This window comes from Crocodylus porosus, unplaced genomic scaffold, assembly GCF_001723895.1.
Source record: "Crocodylus porosus isolate Cpor-Errol unplaced genomic scaffold, CroPor_comp1, whole genome shotgun sequence".
Classification (NCBI taxonomy): Eukaryota; Metazoa; Chordata; order Crocodylia; family Crocodylidae; genus Crocodylus; species Crocodylus porosus.
In genome coordinates, this window is record NW_017728906.1 from 69,908,427 (window position 1) to 69,933,790 (window position 25,364).

At 42.0% G+C, this 25,364-nt stretch overlaps 1 protein-coding gene across 6 annotated transcripts in view; it reads left to right on the forward strand.

The window, feature by feature from the left end:
- MID1 (midline 1) overlaps nucleotides 1-12,736 on the forward strand; it is a 384,302-nt gene extending 371,566 nt beyond the window's left edge. For all 6 annotated transcript variants that reach the window (XM_019529341.1, XM_019529339.1, XM_019529338.1 and 3 more), the window contains 3 exons: nucleotides 4,661-4,822; nucleotides 8,602-8,809; nucleotides 9,427-12,736. In XM_019529341.1, coding sequence (XP_019384886.1) covers nucleotides 4,661-4,822; nucleotides 8,602-8,809; nucleotides 9,427-9,775 — 719 coding nt within the window. In that variant the 3' untranslated portion in view covers nucleotides 9,776-12,736. The remainder of the gene's footprint in view (nucleotides 1-4,660; nucleotides 4,823-8,601; nucleotides 8,810-9,426) is intronic.
- Nucleotides 12,737-25,364: the final 12,628 nt, after the last annotated feature.

Sequence of the window (25,364 nt, forward strand, 5' to 3'; positions counted from 1 at the left end):
CATAGAGGCTCCTGTAGAGACCAAGCATTGTTTAATTCAGAATAATAACACCTTGCGGGGAAAAATGGATTTAGTGAAGGAGCAGCAGGAGTACTACTGTTTTTCAGGACCATTTTATTTTGAGAGCCAGTATCAAGGAAGATCTAGGACTTGACTAGCAAAGGTCACAGCGGCACTGAACAGTGTCATGGAATTGGTACAATACCTGCCTAGACTCTGGCAGTGGCTACTGTAGTTTTCTCTCACTTCTGAGTACTTAACTCACTGAATAAAGAAGCAAAATTCAATAGATATATTTCAGACACAGAACAGGCAGTGAGTAGATTCCGCTGTAGGCACTGTACTAGAGGTGCTAGACAGTGCTGGATCTTCTGCAAAAAATAACCCTGGGTTCTTTTGTCCAAGGAATGTGTGGGTGATGCATCTGTCTCATCTAATCTTTCAACAGCATCATGAAAAACTGAGTGCAGCTATGTGGTTGTTCCTTGAGTTTTTATACAGAGGTAGTTAACTTTGAAACACTTGTATCTGATGTTTGTTAGAAGTAAAAGGGGTCAGGATGGCTTAAGAAAACAAAGATACCTAAATGCCATTTTCCCTTTAACTTAAAACAACAAATAAAATAGGTTTCCATTCTGGAAAACATAGTAGTTGCTCATCTGGATGGTTATTAATATAAAACAAACCAGTGTCCTCAATGAGGTAGAAAAGTGCACAGCAAATTCGTATGCCTTTAGTCACACTGGCCACGTCCAGTTGAGTGTGGACATGCAATATCTTGCACTGCAGACCCATCTGGGGTGCCACACACCATGCATGCTGGCATTGCCTATGCTGTTACCTCGCAGTTCAGGAGCATTTTTTGTCCCTGGGAGATTCCAGGGTCAGAAAAACCCATGCTGAAAAAAACCAGGGTGGCACACATGTCAGCAGCGTGATGCCCAAAACTGGAGCTTGGACAGCTGAAGTCACACTCCAACTGCCAGCCAGGCTTCCTGCTGCAACTGCAGCCCGAGGCCCCCAGGATCCCAGGAAAGGCTGCTAGGGCCAGCACAGTTGCTGGCCTCAGCCTCCCTTACCCCACTTGGAGTAACCTGCCATGTGCTAGAGAGCATATGGCATGGGCGTTCTCCAGGGACAAGTAGCAGCGGCACAAGGTGCTGCTACTTGTCCCCAGGGAAACAAATGTCCGCGCTTATCTGGATGTGCCCTGTATGCATGATTTCTACAAAATAAAACACAAAAATATACGACATGTTTGCAAGGAAATGCTAAAACGAATGGCTAATACCATTCCAGCTTGGTGAGAATTGTCTAATGGTCATAGCACTGATCAGGCCCTTGGAGACTCACGTTTACTTCCTGGTGCAGCCACAGAGGTCCTGTGTGACCTTGAGCAAATGGCTAATATTCTCATTGTGTCAGTTCCCCTCTTTTAGAATTAGATAAAACCTGCCTGTGATGACAGCCTTGTATTTAAAGCAATAGAACTTTAAGACAAAGCTTCAGTTTAGAAAGTCAAATCTGAGCCTTAAATACTTAGTGAATTTGAAGCAAAAAGCAAACATTCCCCCTGCCCCCCACCAACTTAAAGTTAGGGAGAACATTCAACAGGAATATGGAGTTTTGTTGAGTGCTCAGAACCCTGTTGCAGGGGATTTTTGTGAAGCAAAAATGCCAAAGCCACATTGATTGCTTGGCTTTAGTTTTTAGTTTTCTTGTGTGTGTCTTTCTCTCTTCTAATCACTAATAGTTTTTTCTTCTGGCACAACTGTATTTCCATATATGGTCTACTCAGACCTATCAAAGTATTCTCTGATGTCCCATAAAAGGCAAGCCAACAGTTTTAAACTGCTTTAACAATACACTGGCTTTTATAATGAGTTTTACATCCAATGATGTTAGAGACAGTTAAGAATGGAGGTAATTTCATTCAGTGCAAGATTTTTTCCCCTTTTTCTTTCTATTTTTCAGTTTTGTTATCTATGTAATAGATTTCTAATTATTTATACATACACACACACACACACACACATATTTATTATGTCATATTTATTAATGCTATTTTTATAAACGTTTACAAAATGGTAGCATCCTAGAGACTGATCAGACTGGAAATCTGTTATACCAAGTACTGTTTTAAACAGTGAAGAATTGTATTTCAGTTTGTGGGATTAACTAGCAACTTTCTAGCTGCTCAGGAAGCATTTTGGCACTTACATGCAGGTTGCAGTTCTATACTATGGACATGTAAACAAGCATAAGGAGACTGAGCATACACATTCTGGGTATACACATACATATGTATGCTGGCTGGGTACAGACCCAGCCAGCATACATATATGCTAGCTGGGTATGTACACAGCTATCTACACACACCAGTTCTGGACATGCTCTGAAAGTGTAGGTGACCAGAAATCCATGACTAATGGGTACTGCACACTGGAAAAGAGTACTGCATTTTAGCCCCAATACAGCAGAGTGGTTAGGACACTTGCCCAGAAAGAAGAAAATCCAGGATCTGGGCACTCTTCACCTAGAGTTCTTTAAAATTGCATCTCTCGAACTTCCCAGCACAGAGCTCTAACTGCCCTACCACAGAGTAGGCATTACTAATCTTCTGTTGAAACTTCAGCCCTGATCATCTTAAGAGGGGCCTCCATATATCTTCATATGTGGGGCCAAGAGAAACAGACTAACCTGGGGCATGTGTGACTTGGTGCAATGGCTACTGTTCTGGGAAGAAGCAGGCCCTAGATTCTAACCTGCACCCTCACTTCTAATGTGGCAGAAGCTTGTAAACTACTCTCCATCCATTTTATCCAATGACTACTAGGTGCTAGGGACAGTGGCTCAGCTTCAAAAGACTTTTGGTTCAGGGACTCAGTGAACCTGTCTACATAAGACATTTACTCTGGACCTGCCTAATTACCCATCTAGTAAATGTCTCAGTGGGCACTTCTACACAAGATCCTTCGTGTGCATAAGATTAATTCTACTGCACATTAGTATGGCTGGCAAAAATTGTGCTAAAGCACTAATGCATGGTAGATATCGTCTAATGCTCATTAATGTCATGTAAAAAGCGTTCATCTGCACTAATGATCAGTAGTGCCAATTAGGGCACATTCAGTACCTGTTATTACTGAACTGTGCCCTGGTAGTCTTATGTAGAGTTTAGATTATGGTTTATATGGGATTGTTTGGATAGGGATGATCTTGCCTCAGGTAGGGGTTGGGCTAGATGACCTCTGGAAGTCTCTTCCAGCTCTACTTCTCTATGTTTCTATGAAGTTAAAGATACACATTCAACCCCCCTTTGGTTGATAGGGTACCTAGAACCTGGATGTCTCATTTCTTGACTACTGGAGCCTAAACATGGTGAGGTGCCCCCCTCCTGCCTCACTTTATCTGGACTGATGGTCAGGTATGTGCATACCTACTCAGCCAGTACGTGGATATTGCACATTACCAGGCTACACTCATGCACTTCCATGTCCATAGTTCAGGGCAAAGGCCAAAAATGCCCAGGCATGCGGTTAGAAAACTGTCATTTAGGCACACAAAGGAACATAGACTTTTACCCATAGTAAATAGCATCTCAGAGAATCACAATTCAATCTAATTTTGAAGCAGACACTGCTGTGCCTCAATAGATTTCATTTTGGGGAACGTTCATCTTTTATTTAGCCTATATATGCCTTTCTTTAATCATTCCTGACATGTTCTATTATAATCTGGATAGATTACATATACATACGCACACTAAACTATTTATAACTATATAAAATGGGAAGTAATACTAATCTCCGTCCAGAGAGAACCATAAGGGGTGTGCGGGGCCTGGGGCAAATCAGTCTGTGCAAGACCCCTTTAATATTGCAAAGGATGAGGCCGTAGCTGCTCCACCTGGCTCCCACCCAGCTCTGTGGGGCCTCCCAAAGTGCAGGACCTAGGGCAGTCGCCCCGATTCATGCCCCCCAAAGGATGGTCCTGCTTCCCTCAAGGAACCACCTGATCACCTATGTAACAATTTAGGTCATACCATCTGGCATTGGCTGAACTGAAGAAGATAACATTAAGACTATATTCTGTAACAAACCTGGGCTATGACAGCTCATCATTAGACATAAGATCCACAACCTAAAGATCTCCCCCAACAACTGTTTTCAGATCCTCTAGAATGAACAATTGGGGACTGAACAAAGATACCTCAACAAATCTCATGCCAACTAATCACTTCAGTCTTTTAAGTCTAAAAGAATACAGCCAAGTTCATTAAATCAAAAAAGAAACCAGTAGCATTTCCATAATCCTCTAGATCTTAAGCAATAAAACCTTCCTGGTCTAGGGACAATTAAACATTTCTCAGACTGTGCACAAATCATCTCTTAAAGGTCTCTTCTTTAATGGTTGACTGCATGTACTAAGATCTTAAACATTACCTAACAATGGTTGAGGGCAGCTGAAGTAAATAGAAAATAATAAACCAATTGGTAAATGTAATAGCATTTAAGTAAAAAGAGGCAGAGCCTTTTCTTTATTATGGATTGTTCAGTTATTTTTCAGGCTAAAATAGTCAAAGGTGCTCAAAATATTTCTTCATTTCTTACAAAGTATTTTATATGCTATGACTAATGAGCTTGGTTTGAAATTTCAGGTTTATGTAATTCAGCCGACAGCTGGATGATTGTTCCAAATATCAAGCAAAACCACTACACAGTGCATGGGTTACAGAGTGGCACTAAGTATATCTTTGTTGTCAAGGCCATTAATCAGGCTGGCAGTCGCAACAGTGAGCCTGGCAAGTTAAAGACAAACAGTAAGTAACATGAAATTCAACTCACATGCATTCATGAACATGTTCTGTCTTTAGCCCCTTTTTATTGGTTTTGTGCTTGAAAGGTACAGGGGTTTCAGAGTTAGTTACCTTGTAAAACGCTTTCCACAATGAATGTCATTTTCACTCTGTTCAAGCCTCCTAGACGAGGGACAGACATTCAAAAAACCTGGCCCTGAATTGATTCAATCTTGCAGGTTAGTCTAACCTGCCTAGGTCGAACAGGTTTGCAACTACAGAGACATTCCCTCTGAACTGAAGAAATGCAGGCATGTGCCTACAGTGGCTCAGGCTAGAAGCTGGGGAGGAGGGGTGAGAGGGAAGGGGGAATGCTAGAGCAGCCCTCCCTTCCCTTCTATAGTGCTGAGCTGAGGGGGTGGGGGCATAGCCAGGCTCCATTGAGATACTCTGATTAGGGTGGGGTTTAAACCTGCACTGTTTAATGGTTTTCCCTACTCACTGCTCAAGAGGCAGGAGTATTACTAGGCTCCAGCCCCCAGCTAGCACTCTGAGGCAAAGGAAGTGTGTGTAGTGCATGCATCTGTTGATGATGCTGAGCTTTTCAATCTCCCTCTCCCTGCTTCTCCATACTGTCTGCAAACCTGACAGGAGAGGGAGCCAGCAGCAACTGATAACACAGCATTTATCAGCGCATCAAGAAAAGAAAAGCCTCTCTCATTAGTTCAAGCTTTTCTTGAGTAGAGTAGAATTCTCAATAAGAAATTATTGAAAATGTTTCTTTTATTCCATTTTTTCATTATTTTTGATCATCTTTTGCTCAGACAAATATTTTTCTTCTATTTTAATGGGATATTTTGTTTCCTTGTTGATTTGATAGGATGATATGACTTTTTATATTTTATTCTTAAAAAAAGGTGAATGCTGTCCTGCTGCATTTGTCCCTTTTTGAGGAAAGTTGAAGGGTGCTATGGGATAGTTGAAGCAGAGGTCCTAATTTTGTGATAACGATTGCACAGAATGTGTAGGAGATGTATTATAGTGCTTTAAGTTAAAAGTTTTCAACATTTTTCCATCTGCAAGCTATTGTCCTGACTAGTCAATTCTACTTTTTTTTTTAGAGTCACAGCAGGTGCCTTGGAGTCTTGGTTAGGGAATGATGGAGCTTGTGAAGATTTTTGGGCAGATATATGAAACAAATCAGGGGTCCCTGCATGAGGGTACAAGCTGGATCAGGCCCACAGATCAACCTCACATGCTGAATCCCGCACATACTGCCAGGCCAGTGCAGGTGCTGCATACAGCAAACACTCTGGACCAGCCCCTCGCTCTGTGTGCAACATGTGCCCTAGAATAGTTCCAAGAGCCTTAGGCAGTGTATGCCCCAGACTAACCCCACCTGGGGCCAGTGCTGGTGCATGCTGCATGTGATCTGTGGAGCCAATCTGGGGCAGGCCACACACGGGTCCAGGCAAGACCCATGGGCAGCAGTTCCAGCCAGATAATACAACTCTTTGAGATGGATCTGGCCCACAGGCTATATGTTTGATACCCTTATAGTAGGAAGATGGTATTGTAGGGAAAGGTGTTGGAGGAAGAGGCGTAAGCCAGCTTCTCTTTCTTCCTCAGCCTGCAGTCTGTCCTTGGACTACCTACTTATATAAACCATATTTGCTACTTAGAAAACAGTGTATAGCAGTAATTACAGTTACCTGTAATTGGAAGTAAAATAATCATTTCACTACCTCTGAAGGACCCATTTGGGAAATGTAATTGTTCTTCACTTTTGACTTGGAGATAGGATGTGACACAGAAAAATGCTTCCTGTCATGTAACTGTGAAACTTGATGTGACCTGATGCAACCCAGTACCGAACAAAATATGCTCCAGATGCTGCTTCAGCAATGCAAAGACAAAGGGAATAGGTGGTGAGACACTCTGCATTTCCTACTAGCCAGTGGTAGAAAAAAGCAGACTGTTTGCACTCTTGGGGAAAAATGTGCCAAAACCTATGCTGTCAAGTTTGGTATGTGTGCATAATTCATATACATCATGAAGACAGAATATACCCCTACATTTAAATCTGTTCTCTCATCTTAATTTTGAAATAATAGTGACTAAGACAGATTTGGCTTAACAATCCTTTCTTTATACCAGTTTTAATTACTTCAGTTCCATTGCATAAAAATGACTTAACTGTTTTTTCCACAAACACTAAGCAGTTCACATCTTCATTTAAAATACACATGTGTCAACACCATAACATCACAGAGCCTCTGAGAATACTTATTCCATTTCCCATGCATGTCATCAAATCTTCCACTTTTACCATTTATGTGAAAGAAGAAAAGGAGCGGGGGGAAGTCTGTTGCCACTAGCAGTATCATATTTTCTCAGTTGTTCTTCAGAAATTATTTGGTAGAATGAAAACAGTCTTTCTGCTTTTTAACACAATGGGGAAGCTTGTCAGAGTTTTAGCAGCCATTTTGTAGCTACAGGACTTCATTTACCAAACTACTTCCTGTTATTGTCCATAAGCCCTGTGCAACAGCAAGAGATATCTGCCAACAGCAACTGCCTCAGTGATGCTTTACACCATGTGTACCGAACTATAATTTACTTCCTTCATTTAAAAGCTGAGCATCCAGCATTGTAGTGCTATGATGGCATCCTTTCACAGTGATACTGGATACTCAGCAGCATGTTACTCCCAGTATAATTAAGACAGGATGCATCTACACATGGAGTTAATTTGCAGATATAAATTCTGGCACAGTTAGTTCTGGAGTCAGCTGCTCCTGGACATAGCGTTTACTTGTGTGCCCAGGACCACAGCAATTTGTGCAGGGGCAGAGCAGTCCTGGGCTGGCAGCAGACTCGGGGGTTCAGCCCCGGGCTCCAGGTTGCAATGTCAGGCAGTAGACTGGCTGGCTGGGGCACAAGAGTGCCCAAAGAGGGGAGCTGTGTGGCTAGGCAGCAAGTAGGGGTCTGGCCCCCTGCTGCCTGTGCTGACAGAGCACAATTTATGTCTGGGTCAGCATTTACACGTACATTTATGTACAGTTATTTTCACCACTGTAAGATAGTACTGTCCCTGACAGTACTATTTTATGGCAATGAAAATTAGTTTTCGGAGGACTAATAGCATCACATGTGTACAGTTGACACTTCACGCTGCAGCAAATTAATGTACTGTGCAGTTAAACACACATGTAGATGCACACACTGAGAGTGAATGAACAGATCAGGATAGCATTTACAAATTCATATTAAGGGATTAAGAAGTAATACAGCTGCATAATAGTGATAGAGCCATTATTATAGTTTGTCATCCTTGGCAAATTAATAAGGATATGTTATTCTAAAATCTAATATTAAATGGTGAGCAAGGAGAAAGAAAAGCATGATCAGAGCTTAATTTGCAGATGTATGTTTCAGTTACATGAAAGAGAGAAAAGATTCAAGTTACTTTTTGCTCTCAGAGAATAAGTGTGAGTACAATGGAGGGCTTGCTCTTAGGGTTCATCTTCACCAGGAAATTAATGTACTGTAAAGCTGTATGTGAATTGACAGTCCATTTTTCATTAACTTGCTGTGTAGGCATGTTTAGCATACAAGGTTAAAGGTGTTTTACTCCACTTTCAGAGCACTTTGGAGATGAAAATATATATTAGTAATAAATTAGTAATATATATTAATAGATTAGTAATATATATAGTGTATATAGTATAAACTCTGTGATCCAACTATACTTATTACTATTAACAAACCTTTCGCTTATCTTTCTGCACGTGTGTGTCCAGGCCAGCCATTTAAACTGGATCCCAAATCCGCCCACAGAAAGTTGAAGGTATCCCATGATAACCTGACAGTGGAGCGTGATGAAACCTCTTCCAAAAAGAGCCATACACCTGAGCGATTCACTAGCCAAGGGAGCTATGGCATAGCTGGCAATGTATTTATTGACAGTGGACGGCATTATTGGGAAGTAGTTATAAGTGGGAGTACATGGTATGTATCACATTTTTAATGATCTGCCATGCCAGAAATAAGTTGCATTTGCTTCCATATCAAGTTGCATTTGAGTCATGTATCACTGTGCTGTGCAGACCTACTTTTTGATGTCTTCTTTCACCTTCTTTCCACTGGAATACATATTAAATCAGCAAGGAGAAATCAGATTAGAACAAATGGAAAAAAGAGTGGCAGGTAGAAAGTTGGTGTTTTAAGTTAATTAAGGTGTTCCTTATTCCTATGATTAGGATGGGAATTTAGGGTGGAAGAATTAGAATCCAGAGTTGTTAAGTATTCAACAGTTTTCCTTGTAAATAAAAAGGGCCTTTGTCATTAGGTAAGAATTCCAAAAATTTGCTATAGCAGCCATATTACAGAGTTTTATGGACGATAGAGTTTGCATGATCTGCCAGTCACAACATGGGGAGTAGGGAAGAACTTTAATTAAGGTTGTGCAGATATTTTGGTGAGTCTTCCCTTAATGAGAATTTAACATAAATGAACAGAAGAGGGTCAGGCATTCCTCAGAGTCCTTCAGGGTAATGTTTAGCCTTTTATTGCTGGAAAACAGCATAGCATGAAAAAGTTTTGTTTTAAGCTGTTTTGTTTTACAGGTATGCCATTGGCATTTCGTACAAGTCAGCACCTAAGCATGAGTGGATCGGAAAAAATTCTGCCTCCTGGGTGCTTTGCCGTTGTAATAATACCTGGGTGGTGCGACATAACAGCAAAGAAATTCCTATAGAGCCTGCTCCTCACCTCCGTCGTGTTGGGATTTTGCTGGACTATGACAATGGTTCCCTGGCCTTTTATGATGCTTTGAACTCTTTACACCTTTACACTTTTGACATTTCTTTTGGGCAGCCTGTTTGCCCCACATTCACTGTATGGAATAAATGTTTGACAATTATAACGGGGCTGCCTATCCCAGATCACTTAGACTCCACTGAGCAGCTTCCATAACTGCTAAAAGCAAAGAGGTAGGATGACAAAATTTTCAGTGGACTGCTAGAATGCTGCCCATAGAAGCTTGATGGGAGCTATTTGATTATATGGCATTTAAGATGTCTCTGATGATTCCCATTTCAGACAGAACTGAAAATGGGAAATTCTCTTTACTGTGTATTTTGTATTAAAGGGCAAGAAATCGCTTTAATAATTTCTCAGAACATTTTTGTATTTAGTCTCTTACAGGAAGATTTATAAATTATTTATAGATTTAAAAAAACAACGAAAAAAAAGGAAAGCCTGATTTGGATATTCGGATTACAATTCATTGCTTTTGCACATGAAGGGCCTCATTCACTAAAGTTTCACTAGCCCTTTCCATAGTTTTATTTTATAGCAGACAAAACAAGCAAGAATTCTGTATACTAGAAACTATGCAGAGGACAAATCCACATACAAGTTTTAATTGTACTAATGTAACATTAAATTCCAATATTCTTGTGTGCAGCATCTTCTGCAACACAGGGATGTGCAGTCAGAAAAGAAAAAGTAGTAGAAGAAGAAGAAAGAAAATAAAAAGAAGGCAGTGGAGCTAGCCAGTTCAACAAAACAAAAAACATTATTTTTTTTCTATTTGCCAGTAAGGCAGCATGTTAAATCTACTTATAAAGATACATGGAATATTTTCTGTCAATCCAGTAGAAAAACCATCTGGTGATTTATATTATTGATGATTCTCTCTACCAAGGCTTAACTTCTATCTTTACAAAGCTCTGTAGGATCATTGAAGATATGCTAGACTGATGTCATCCAGAAAATCAGCAGCATTGGAATAGAGCAGCCAATCTAAGGCCTGACTGTAGCTTGGTTTGATGATCAGCTGTTCATTCTAAGTTCTATTGCAACTGGAATGGGTCAATTCTGGTGGTAGAGATGTGGATGAGTATTGTTGATTTTACAGGTTCACCATAACACCCCAAGCCTGTACACCTAAAATAAGACAGGCTGCTTACATACAACTGATTGTAATGTGAATGCAAGTGTTTCGTTGTCTCACACCATCCAAAATCTATAAACAAGCAACTCATTTGATTTACAAACATTGTATTGAAAAACACTGTACCGAAGTTCATCATAAAAGCAGATAATGAAACAAAAATGTGCTTTATTGTGTGGGGTTGTTTGGGAGGATGTTCTTTATGAATGAGGAGTAAGTGACAAATTTGTAGCAATAAAATTAATTTGTCTATTTTACCTTCTAATTAGCCCTGGTGTTAGTAGGTACAACCCCACTGAAGTCAGGAGAGGTTGTACCCACTTTGTCCTAATCTGAACCATCGTTTCCTTTTCTTTTTATACAAAATATGGCCCGTTATGCTTCCTACAATATTTATGTGTAAATGATCACATTGGGAGATTCTTAGAAATAATTGAAATGTAAAAGACAGTATGAGATCTTTAAAAGAATGCTTTTCCTACTGAGATGATCAAAATAGTTTTATTGCTAATATGAAATGGTGAAAAATCATCTTTATGGAATACCAGCTTCAAGAAAGCATTGGCTCAGTAAATTTAAATTTTGCTTTGGGTGTCCTTTGAAAAGGACACTTTAATGCACTTTGTTCACTAATGGGTCCAAAATAAAAGGGTCCTAAGCTCAGCTTCAGAGTTGTTAAACATTGATTTTCCAGGTACAAAGATATGTTATAGTTTGCCTTATGATCATATGAAAGAAGCTTATGAGCAGGGTGATGAGTACATGCCTATAGCTTTTTAAAAAAATAGAAATTACATTGCTGGGGGGCTTTTTTCCCCCTTTAGTTTCCTATTCCTACCATATTTGCTGTTGAATGAATGGGGAAAATTTTCCCTCTGGTAATAAATTAGCTGGAGCTATTTCATTGCTTCTTGCTGTGGCATTATTCCACTGTTTACAGATAATAGCCACTGATCTTGTCTAATTTGACATGTTTAAGGGAAAATATGTACATACTCTCTGCCACAATGTTTACTCTAATGTCTGTGATGATATAGAAAAGGCCCCAGCACAATTAAAATATATTCTGAAATATTGTTTTTGTAAATCATTTTCTAATGACCAATACCACTTGATGTGCTTTGTCCAAGTTATCTAACCTTGAATGTTTATGTGAAGGCTGTTATGTACAGTGGATAGGACATAGTTCATAAAAAAACAATGGTAAAAAGGTATGGAGAAAAGGAAGTGACAATTTGGGATGGATGCCAGTCTCCTGTCTAGCAGAGAAGAATGAGCTACAACAGCCTACTAGGTAAAGCTATGTGCCTCCTTTTTCAGAAATACAATATTAGGTAAATCTGGAAGCTAGTCTCAGTAACCGGCAAACTGAAAACAGTTCACGAGTTAACCACACGAAACTCACAGAGATCAAACCGGATTGAAAATTGTATCATGAATTAGAAAGGTTCCCCCCTCTTTTTCATTTTAAACACAGACTATGTGTTCAAAGATTGACTCTGGTTTTGGCAGAAGGGAAAAATGGCCTTTTACCTGCTATAATAATCCTTACTATAGGATTTATATTTCACCACTGAATACTTCATTTGGAGCCAACCACATTTGTCCTGTGGACTATAAATTCAATCAGTGCACTATATATATATGGGCATGTGTGTTTATGTGTAGTTGTAAATGTGCACACGCACACACACGCACATGTATATGTATGTGTGTGTGTGTTTGTGTGTTTATATATATTAAAAGTATAGGCATACATATATAACTGTAAATTAATTAGCAGCAAATTAAGTTTCAGACCATCCCTTTTAGTTTGTTTTTGATCCATTACATGTGCTGCATGAACTGGAACTGAGGAAACAACTTGTCATCTTTGGTATTCATATGGAGACTTTTTAAAAACACCAACACATCTGTTTATTTTATGGTACTTGATTCAATGCCTGATTAATCAATAAAAGGATCCCTTTGAAAAGATAGTTTCAGTGTTTTATGGCATTTTGCATGGTCTATAAAAATCAAATGAAATAGGGGGGACAGCTCTCCTTTTACAAATAAAGCACATCGATTTTAAAAGGAATAACCGGCTCAGAAGTGGCTTTACTTGTATCTTATGACACAAGTAAAGCTTTATGACTGGTGGTGAAGTACTGATTTATAATGCCATATTAAAAAAATACAAATACTTGGGACAAAATTTGCAAAAAAAGGATAGTAAATAAATCCCATACTGGGATGATGATAATTTTAAAGATGTAAACCTAAGTTGCAATTCAGTTCAGCAAGTGATGGATACTAATGGTAGCATGAAGAGCGAGAATAGTGTACTCAAGTCACTAAGGATAATGTTCAGCACAGTTTAATAGAAATTGAAACAAAAGCTCATTTTACCTGGCTTTTCCTCTATCTGTTTGTATCTCTCTTGCCTTACCTGTCTCTGCCTTTTAGTCTAACAAACCCTATCAAGCAGTGGTTTCAAAATTGTTCCACCAGTTTTTAAGAGAATGCCTTGTAGATCATCTACATAGACAAGTTGGAGTGTGCTCCTCCTCCATTTTTTTGGAGTGCTGATCCAGATTTAAAGAAGCTAAAAGTACATTAAATAATTTCCCAGTATTACTTTACCATATACATAATTCCTATAGTTGCTTCAAGGATATTATGTAATCAGCAGTAGGAAGTGAAGGTGGCCCATGTGCCTGCTAATAGGAAGGGGGAAATGGTGAATGTGATTGCAAATACGTACCATAGTCTCAAATGTAAGGGAATGTAGCATGTTCTGTAGCACAATCCATCTATGAAAAAAGATAGAGACCCATTGCCACCAAAGGGAAAAGTATATGTAGGTCTTTATTCCCAACTGTAAATCAGGAGTAACTTCAGGAATAACTGCATTAACTGAAGTTACTCCTGTCTCAATAGCCCAGCCTCCATGTATGTTTATCAGGGGAGATGGGAATAAAATATAGCTCAGAGGGGATGTGGTGGCAAAGCAGTTAAGGTATATGGCTATGGAGATGTGAGTTCATTCCCTGTTCTGGGCTGTGCCTGGCTGGTCCACCTATAAATGGTGCCTGTTCATTTGGACTGAGTGTCCAAGGCAGCCAGATGTGATGTTAGCTGCATCACTCCCTTGCATATCATTGTCTATTGGAACTGATGTACATGAGCTATGTGAATCCAATGAGCCTTTCAGGGCCTGTGAAGGACTGGTCAGAATAATTGGACTGGTGGAAACCTGCCATTACTCTTTCATTTAGTTCTCATCCCTGTTATAAAAAAGCAAACCTGCACTGATTTGTCCATCTGCTGCTTCCCTGATGAACCTTCTTCCACATTTCCAAATGACACAAAAACTTGCTTAAAATCCTAACCCAAATAAAAGCAGTAAACTGGGGATATCAGTCCCCCAGGCCCTGAATCCCCTTGACACTTACCCAAGTTTTCAGTCTGGTGATTTCAAAGGAGATAGCCCTGATTTACACTGGCAGAGCTGAAAGGAGAACAAGATCAATGAGTCTTCCAATTCCTGTGAGGTCAAAACTCGAGCAAAATGTGAACCTTTGTGCTAGCGGAAAGGCATGCCTATTAAATCAAGTCCTTGCAGCAGCACATTAGCTGCAGTTTCTCATGTGCTGCTTCTCAAGCCCAACACAGGTGTGCTTTTAAAATATGCAGTTCTATAGCATTCTTCTGAGTGAATTGTCTGGACAGTACTGTACAATTTCCTTAAAGCAGCATGCAAACAATTCTTTTAGCAGGTGCTATGTTACAGTTATAATGGAGGCACAATTAAAAGTACCATAAACGGCCTAATTATATTGTTCCTGGTACTTCCATTTAAGAATGGAGTCTAGCTAAATGTATGTAAAAGTCTACTACCTCCAAGTGTTTATCTCAATTTGTGTAATTATTTCAAGTATATTGGGCTCGTAGTGGGTTGGGGATCTGGTTAGCTCCAACAGCCCTTGTTTTCCCTGGGTCACACACACTCCCCTCAGGGAACAACCAGCACGAGTGCCCAGGGTCAGGTCTGCTCTTGCCAACCCCTCACTCTTCTCCCTCCACCAGTTTCACTCCAGCAACTTCCACTCTCTCTGTCCACAGTGTCTCAGCATCTCTCAAGGTGTTTTTTTACAAATTCTTGCAAACCCCCAGAAGAGAGGCACTCTGATAGGGTGCTCAGGGCTCATCCTGGGAGCCAACCCATCTACTCTCTCTCCTCTTCAGCTCAAGCCTGGGAGCTTTTTAGCTCCTACAAGCCAGCCAGTTGTTGTCCTCAGCTGACCCTGTCCTCCAGAACAGGCTCACAATCATTTGCTTATTGCCTGGCAGTGTGTAGCCTCTATGCAGTCTGCTACAGAGATATGTCATTTAAATTCACCCCTAGGCTCAGTCGTTAGGAGTATTCTAGAAAATCCATGGAAATGTGCCATGTAATGAAACCTTTAAAGAGATCTAGTGACAGCTTTGTATTATAGCTAACACTGTGACTATTTAATAGAACAGCATTATGGCTGTTTAAAATTTTTCCTCTGAAACATTTTAAATAACAATATTTTTTTTTCCAAATGACATGAACAATTCCAAGAGAATTTTTGTATCTTCTTTTTTATTTTTCTCCTGACAAAAACAATATCACCACCTAAAAATACCTTGGTTTTGGTTTATTCTCACTTTCTTTTCTTTCCTTTTTTTTCTTGTGGCTTTTTCTTCCTTTCCCCATCTTTTCTAGCACCATTATTTTTGTTTGGGTTTTAAATAAAAAATTCAAATTATAGAAAACATGCTTGTCAATTAGCTGGCAACAAATTGAGAAAAATAATTGCAAATAACATGTTACCTACTAAGTATTCTTTGCTGCCAAAAATCTTAAAAGAGAGTGACATTTTTAGCATGGAAGCTATGGAAAGAAGGTACATAAATTTATCGGTTTTATGATAATTGAATAATTTAATTTACTTAGTCTACCCTTCACTAATGCATGTAATGGTTGGTAGAGTTGGAAATTGAAGGAAAAGGAGGTGACACTTGCTCTACAGCTGTGCTTTCTTCCAGAGAACAAGGAGACCTGTTTGATGCAATGAGTCCTCAGTAACATGCATAATCAAGGCGTTTTTCCGTGTGTGTGTTCATTTTGTTTTGTTTTGTTTTTTGTCTGTGCCTAGTCTATTTGGTACCTGCTTCTAACGCAGTGACTTGTCTCTCCATTCTTGCATGTTCTGTTACTCATGCCTAGTTGGGAAACACTTTATTGTAGAACAATGTAAAATCTGCAGTCCTTCTCAGATGACAGTCAGAGGCAGAATGTCATCTTCTCATCCATGTGACGACTAATAATGGCCAAATCTAGGACTGGTTGTGCACATCTAAACTTACTGGTAGTGATGTTGAGCTGGAAATCTCATTAGATAAGCAGCAATAATGACCCTAAACTTGGGGTGTAAGCTTAGGTCTGGGAGCAATTGTAGACTTTTTTTCCCCAGTGACATCTTGTTTGATTTGAGTCAAATCATTTTCCTTCCATCGCAATTTTTTCATCTATAAAATGGAAATATGATATTCTCCAACCTTTGTGGATGACTTTGAAATGTATGGATTCATGACATCTATTAGTGTTAATTTACAATATGAAATTTCCTACATTTCTTGTTTTTGGCATGGTGGATAAAAGCATGAAAGCAGACCTTTTTCTTGAACTGTTATGTAAGCTTGCATGGCAGTGGGAACCAGGCTGTGCAAATACAAAATAAGCTTTCAAAGTGTTTCAGAACTAAAAATCCTCCTGAATGCACTTGGAATTTGAAGCAGCAGTACTAATAGATCATGGTCCCTACCAATCTCTAACTTTCGTTATTGCCACTAAAAGTTTATGCAGATATAACAACGTAAATAGAAGTAACACAAACATTCAATCTTTTCACACGTGTAACTAGTGAGTGATACAAAGAAGGAGGAAAGATCAAATATTTAAAAAAAGAGAGATGCATGAATAATTCTGTAAATTACAGGGTTAGGTTTACTTAGTTTCTTTATTATTGAATGGATCAACCTATTCTTTTTTTAATATATTTGGATGAACACTAAGTATTACCAAAGAAGTGTTTATGAACAATCCATAAGCTTACTCATCCAAATTATTCTGTTCATATGTCCAAATACATAACAATCAGGATCAATTTGTGAATGACATGCACATAGAAGACAAACTTTAAACTGACTGCCTCTATTATTCTAAATGAATAATTCAAACATTTCTACAAACAAGTTTTTCTCATTAATGTCTTGATATTGCAGCATTATTCCTCTCTGATGGGATAAAATATGAATGCATTGTCTTTGCATTTATGTAAAGTGAATGTTTCCTATGATTAATACCAGGAAATCTCTCAGGATGAATAAATCTAGTTGGTACAACTCTAAGTTCCCACTGGTTCTGGAAACTGAATAAGCCATTCATCAACTACAAGCCTGAATTCCTGTCTAGTTCTGAATGGCTTCATGCATATTTTATGGTGAGTAAAGAGCAGCCTGTTCCACATACTAAAAATGTGGTCTTTTTATTATAGATATATGACTTTCCCCTCATATAACAGTATATGTTGGGCTAGTGTAATGCAGCTACATTAGTACAGCAACAAGAAAGAAATGCTATAGATCCAACATAATGTACCTGCACTTGTGCACATTCTCATGCCCAAAGGAACATAGTAAACCCTGAACTAAGCTATCTTTTGTTTTAGATGGGACACATTGATCTCTATCATTTGTGTCAATGTGCCCCCCCTCCCCCGACAGGGCCATCCCCTGCCACGGATGCTGCTGGCGGCTTGTGCAGGTGCTCACCAGTCCCATCCCTGCCACTGATGTGGATGCCAGCTTCTGCGGTTGCTCACCCACCCTGTCCCTGCCGCCACCTCTGGTGGCTTCTGCAGGTGCCCCCCCAGACTCAGGAGGCACCAGTTGCCCATGCCTGCAAAGTACCTGTCATACCATAAAAAGCTCCACCCAGCTATAAAGTTAGACTTTGAAAATGTGTGCTAACTTTATAGGTGGTTGCTGTCGAGCTTTAATTTTCCCACATAGCAGGGTCTTCCCTGCAGCTGGGAGCCCTGTCAGCTGACAGGGCTCCCAGCCACAGGAGTGCACTAGGCCCAAGCATGAAACCTCCAAACCCTGGGGATCACAGCTGCTGTGATCCCCAATGCTCTGGGGTGTATCAAACTTCTGGGTCCACACATGTAGCTAGGACTGAGAGCCCTGCACCTGACAGGGCTCTTGTTCCCAGCTGCCCATGCAGTGCAGCCAGGACCAAGAGCCCCATCAGGTGTAGGACTCTCAGTCCCAGCTGCATGTGGCTGGGAGCCCCCTGAGCAAAGAGGGCTCCCAGCTGTAGAACTCTGCTTCTTTCTGATGCAGGGAGGGCCTAGTTTAATCAAAGAAGGTAATTTTTTGTTGGTAAATATTTCTGTCTGATGTTATTCTAGCTAGGTGCTTTGTACAGAGATAACAGCAGGTGTTCATCTGTCTACCAGTACTGATAAATGTATGTGCCATCAACGATCATATCAAAATTGAAACATCTGGAATCACTCATATGGCTGCAATATTCTATCATGTTGACAACAATCATATGATAGTTTGCACCTAGGTATTAAAGTCAGTCTATAGCACAGAATGAGTAAGCTTGTGTCAAGTGGGTTTTTGCTCACAGAATCAAGACTTTTCTACATAAATCTCTTCTGATAGTTATGCTAGCAACCACATGCTTCAAGGAGTATGTGGAAGATCTTTTACAAATGCTAGTCCTTAAATATTTATGTTAATTAAATCCTGGGTCCTAAAGCAGTTATTTTAATATGCAATAAGCCAGCTTCTTAGGAAAATAGAGATGCTTCTTTGATTGACATTTAAGAGTCCTCATAATAGTCCCAGCTGACTATTTTAAGTTAACTTCTTTTAAGAGGATCTACAAACATCACATAACATATTCTGAGTATAGGTGTACATGTCCTCTCTCTAGAGTTGTGTATTGTATCTTTGTAGGTATCTTTTCATCCACCTCTAACGTGGACTAATACTTTCCTATCAAAAGGTGATGTAATAAGGACTAATTACTTTATTAATGCTTTTATTTTGAGTTTTTTTCCAGAAAAAAATTATAGGTGAAAAATATAATTAAGTAAAAACAACTAGACCATAACAGATATAAAAACTCTTGATTCTCTCCAAGTTGGATAAATAAATTGGCACTTGTTTGAAAGAGAAAATATTCGAAGTATGAGAAAGGAAAGGAAGGGAAGGGAAGTAACTAAAGTAGGAAAACATTTTGGGAAGAACTAGCTAAATAGGGGTGCTGGCAGGATAAAATACATTGAGACAAGCATATGATAAAAACAAATGGTTAAATTTGGTGTATAATGCAGGGCCATTTTTAATTGACAAAAAGCCTCCAAGCAAGCGTCACTAAGTTAGGTAGGTGGACTTAAAGGAATCTTGTTCAGGAATGTCTTCTAATAAATGTTAGGCATAGGAAGGAAAAGCACTGGAAGAGGGTTGACACTAGAGGGCAGAAAAACATATACAGATTCCTATTCTTTAAGCATTTTAAAAACGCCCATGCTATTATATGCGTCAAATATTTATAGCTTTAAATTATGCAGCACCCAGAAAGGATGAAGAGTATACAAGATACAGAATTTTTAAATTCAGTCACCCTACTTGTATAATTCATGGCACCACAGTGACTAAAATGGAGAAAGCAATTTTAATGTCTCATTTCCTTTTTCCCAATGGTGTTGATTTGGTAGTTGTGTGTTTTTGTTGGATGTTTTGTCTTGTTTTCCTTTACTATATGAAGGTAGCCTCCCTTCTCCTGAATTGCCGAACAGCAGTTCAGACTGTGATTCTGAGAGTTATCCACATCCATGGTCTTCTGCACTCAGGCATCCCCTAATCCAGGGGTGACCAACCTGCAACATGGGTGCCACAAGTAGCAGATCAGGGAGGGGACAGGCAGCACAGCTGCAGATAGAGCAGGGAACAGAAAGCAAATCAGCAAAATGGGCAAGGGAGACAGGGAAAGAAGAAGAAAGTAGAGCAGCAGATCAGACGGGGAGCAGAGGGCTGGGACCAGAAAGTAGAGTAGCAGATTGGGCAGAGCAAGGGAATCAGAGTGGTACGTAGCATGGGTGTGGGGTTAACTTCTGGCATGAATGCCAAACAAAGTTGTCCCCCACTGCTCTTGCGTGTAAGATAGAGTAACCCCAGTTTCCTACAATTCCTGGGCCTCTTGAATGGATCTGGACAAGGGGGGAAGGAGGCTTTTGGTTCAAGCCTTATTCATCTGAAGTCACCTCACAAAAGCCCCCCATTTGAGGGACTCAACAGATCATCAGGTACTGGTGCAAAATGGAGAACTTTAGAGAGCGTATCATGTACTTTGTGAAGCAACAATGTGTGGAAAGGGCTCCAAGCTGCAGACAAAAAGTGGAAGGACCAAATCTTCCCATGAATGTTTCTGCTCCCTACCTTCCCCCTGAAAAGCGTGTTTGGAGAGGATGAAAACCCTGTCACTGCACAATGCAGTGACTTCAGAGGAAGCTCCGTGGGGAGACCTTTCAACTTAAAGCATTTCAAGTGTTCATTTAAAGCATTGCTCTTCTGAACCATATCTGGGCCCAAGAGCTTTTCTATGTTGTCAGGAGATTATCCCTTAGTCACAAATTCCATTTGTGAGGAAAATAAAATTTTTGGTTTCTAATTTGACTGAGGGAGAGCTTCCCACCACATTCCTGAGGCCTTGCCTCATTGATACCCTTATCTAGATTGGCTATCCCTTAATACAAGAATAATGTCTGCCAGGGGGGATTACTGATGAGCTTTAAGGTGGTTGAGGAGTCCAAGCTCTTCAAGTTTTTCCACAGATGAGACAAAGTGTTGCCTAAGGAGGGGCACAAGAGTTGGCCAGGATGTTATGTGCTTTCCTTCCTCCTCTGCTACTTCTCAGCTTCCTGAGCAAGATGGTTCTCTTTGAAGTGAGCTGTAGCTTGATGTACGGTGCAGTACCATTGAGACCTATTACCAACTGGCAGGTCCCAATTTGTAGGGTTGATGCCACCCTTCTTAAGGTGTGCTTTCAGGGTGTCCTTGTAGCACTTCCTCTGTCCTCCATAGGTCCTCTTTACCATGAGTAAGTTGAGAGAAGAGGACTTGCTTCAGGAGATGAGTGTCAGCCATCCACACACAGTGACCAGCCCAGTGGAGCTGATGTTTCATGATCTTTGTCTCAATATTGGTTAGGTTAGCTGCAGAGAGGATGCTGGCATTGGTGCAGTGGTCATCCTGTTTAATGAGAAGGATCGTCCTGAGGCAACACTGATGGAGCCATTCCAGGTGCTTAAGACAGCTTTGATATGTCATCCATGTCTCACACCCCTAGAGGAGCATGGGGAAAACCATTGTAGACCAGGATCTTAGTTTCCATCTGCAAATCTCAGTCAGGAAAGATACAGTGAAGCAGCTTTCTGAAGGATATGCTGGCACCGCAAATCCTATTTTTGATTTCTACATCAGTACTGACCGACTGGGAGAGGTGACTGCCAAGGTATGGGAAATGCTCAACATTTTCCAGGGGTTCTCCACCCCTGGAATTTGTGGGAGGAGGGGCACAGCTTGAGCTGGGGCAGGCTGATGGAGTACCTTGGTCTTCATGTTGAGGGAGAGTCCCAGGCTGTGATAGGCACCTGAGAAAACGTCAAGGGTTGACTGCAAATTTGTCTCAGTATGCACAAGAATAACACGGTCATCACTGTACTGAAGGTCAGTGATGCTAGTCTTGGTAACTTTAATCTTGCTGTGAAGGCACTGCAAGGTGAAAATCTGACTGTCCATTTGATACTCAACCCCAAATCTGGGAGGAAGGCAGTCACAGATGAGAATCAAAATCACAGCAAGATAGATGGAAAAAAGGGTGAGGGCGATGATGCAACCCTGCTTGAGACTAGTACAGATGGTACATGGGCCTGCCTCTGATCCATTGCAAAGGACTGTGGCAGTCATCCCATCACGGGGTAGTCTGAGGACACTGATGAACTGCAGTGGACAACGAAACCTAAACAGCACCTCCCATAAAGCTTCATGAGTGATGGAGTCAAAGGACTTGGTTAAGTCAATGAATGCCATAAGCTGCTCTTGGGGTTGATCTCTACACTTTTGGGTCTGTTGTGCAACAAAAATCATGCCAGTGGTACCCTGAGACAGTCTAAAGCCACACTGGAATTCTTATCTAAACTTCCTGCCAATTACCAAACCCCTGCCACAGGAATCACACTTATATAGCCACCCTTTCTTCCTTAAAAGTGAAATATATTTAATTTAGTTGAGACAAATATAATGTGGGACTTAATTGCATTTGTAGGTTGTTTCTGGCAGCAGCACGTCATTCCTTGAACTTGAATTCTTTATTATCACATCTCTCATGAGAAACTGTATTTGTGTCTGAACCTATATATCTTGTTCTGTTTCCCCACTAAATTCATAAGTGGTGCTGGACCAGATCAAGAGTTGGCTGAGGGCTGGGAATGTTATATGTGGGCTCTGTTCCCTAGCTGAATGAATACTGAACCAATGCCCCATTAGTACTAGGCTATGTCTGCACCACAATCAGGAAGTGGGATTGCAGCACATGTGGACCTACTGAGCTGGCTTTCATCTAATTAGTTCAGATACATCAATAATTTCAGCTGCTGAGTCCATATCCAAGGTCCTGGGCAGGATTTCAGCTTGCATTGAAGCCTATGGTGCTACAACTTCTATTTTATAATTGTCAGGGCTTGCTAGACTTGATAGATGGATGGATCTACATCAGCTACAGTCACACCTCTCAACTGTGAAAAGGATAAACAGCTACAAGTGGCTGTAGCTGCAGTTCAGCAAGATACCTTACATTTGTGAGTAGGCCCACTGAAGTCTATGGAACTACTCAAGAATTTAAAGTTGTGGTTCTCTGTGCTAACCAAGCTGATAATATAATATTGTTGAAGTTGACTTTGAGCTCAAAAAGTAAAGTAAAAATATTGTTATAAGAAAAAGATTTAAATCCCCTCAAGGGGAACATCCAGACAAGCATGCACATGCCTCTTGCAACATCTCAAAGCTCTTTGAGATGCTGTAAGAGGTACATACAGGAACAAAAAAATGTTCCTCACACTGCAAATTTGCAGCGTAGGGGCAAAATTAGGTCCCTGGATATCCAGGGGTCAAAAAATACCCCGGGTGAAAAAAGCTGGGCAGGCAACTGGAGGCTTGGGTCCTCCACAGAGATGCTCTGGTAGCCAGCGAGAGCGCCTCTGTGGCTGGCCTTCACCCCAGTGCTGAAGCACGCTGCCTGCCTATGCTGGGCAGCCAGCATGCCTGCTGCGGGGAGCTGGACCCAGGCTCCAGTGCTGGTAAGTAGGGAGAGAGGGGGACTGGAGGAGGGGGGAGGAGACATGGGATGACCCCCACTGGCCCCATCCCATGCCCGCTCCCCAAGCCCCTCAGATCAGTGCTGCCCTGGCCCCATTAACCACCTGCCCTCCCGAGCCTCCACATCATTGCCTTGCCCAGCCCCAGCCCCATCCCTATCCCCAGCCCCAGCCCCATCCCCATCCCCTGCCTATCCCTCAAGCCCTTCTGATCACTGCCCTGCCTGGTCCCATCCCCTACCTGCCTGCTGAGCCCCCATATTTCTGCCCAGCCTGGCCCCAGCATCCCAGCAATTTAAAAAAAAAAAAAAAAAAGCCCTGCACTCATCGGAAGTAGCAGCTGCTGTCAGAGTCACTGGGGCCTCCTGGCAGAGCCCCGCCCCCCACAGCACGGGGCAGTGGGGAACAGCAAGGACTGGCCACCTGGCACCTGCACTCCCACTGGCCCATTGTTTGGGTGCAGTCCATGTTGGCAGGGTGCTGTGTGGCTCTGCACTCTGTCAGGCAGCTGGGGCCACTCAGGCTGAGCAGTGCCAGGCCCCGGGGGACAGCTGCAATGCAGTGCAGGGGCTGTGCAGTGTGGAGGAGCTCTGCCAGAAGTCCCCAGTGACCCCAACAGCTGCTGCTACCGCCAGTGAGTGCAGGGCTTTTTTTTGTTTAAGTGCTGCAGCCAGGTGGGGCAGCCATTGGGGGATCTGGGAGTGCAAGTGAAGTGTAGGGCCAGGCTGCAGGAGCTGGCAGGGGATGGAGCCAGGTGGGGCAGCAATCTAGGCAGCTGGGGGAGCAAGCAGGGGTGGGACATGTGGGTCCTGCAGGGGGAGTGGTAGCCCCTGTGGGGATGCTATAGCCCTGTGGGGGAGGGGGGGCTGTCCATGAACTGTGCAGGGGGGCATGACCCTGTGGGGGGCAGGGGACCCACCCCACAGCCTCCCACATCCCTCCACAGTCACCCACATTTCCCCACCCCTCTTCCCACCCTCTTCTGCAAAGCCCACATCCCCCCAGCACAGACCCTGCATGCCCAGCTGCCAAGCAGGATGAGACCTGCTGGCAAGAGCTGTGGATGCAAGGGCAGTTGTCTCCAAATCCTGGTTAGTGAAGGAGACAGGGAGAGCTCTAACTGAAGCAGTCCTAATTAAAGTGGCCCCTGCACCCTATACCCACTGCAGCAGTGGGGGCTGCTGCCTGGCTATGACCTGCTGCTACCTGTGACAGCATCCACCCCATTGGACCTGTGGCCCCATGGCTGCATGCCTGCCAGACCCAAATGGGGTGCTCCAGCTTGTCTTGCCAGCAGAGATTCTGGTGTTTTCTGTTTAAAAATGGCAAATTCTCTGATAAGAAACCCAAATTCTCTCATTAAAATACCCAAAATAATGTTCTTCCATTATTAAAATGAAACATCACTATATAGAGAGAGACATTTGGGCAATGTTTTACTGATATATTTATTAGTTTAAAGCAATTTGGAAGTTTACCAATGTCTCTATCATCATAATAAAATGAGTTCTAAATATCTATACACTTTGGCATATACTTTTGGGGGTTTTGTCATAGAAAAATCAGAGCTGCCCCTACCTGCTTTGATTTCCAGGATGTACGGCACTGAGCAGCACTGATATGCCAGTTCCCTTCCCCTCTCCTTGCCCTTCATTCTCAACCCACAGCCTCCCCCCACTCACCGCAGTCCCCTCACTCCTGACCCACAGCCCCTGCCTGCCCCAAGTAGCTCCCTCACAACCACAGTTCCATTCCAGCACCAGGACATGAGTCCAGCTGCCGCTGTTCCATCTGCTGCTTTGTGGCTCTGAGCAGTGCCAGCCTTTGCTGTTCTGCTCCCTGCCCCATCCTGGAAAGTCCTTAACTGGGGGTCAGGGACTGAGCTGGGCCCTTTCCTCCCAGGCTGGCCTCCCCCTGCACAGGCTGCTTTAGGGGGTCAGAGGGTCTCTAAGCCTGGCTCTGATGGCCTCTCCTACCTGGAGCACTCCCCCCACCCTCCAACCTCCATCTCTCTGACACACCCCTGCTGCCACCTCCACCCCCCAAGTGGCTCCTGGGACCCACAGCCCACCCAGGCTGAGGCCACATGTCCCAGCACTGGTGTGGGCATGGGGAGGGCTGCAGTGTGGCAGTTGCATCT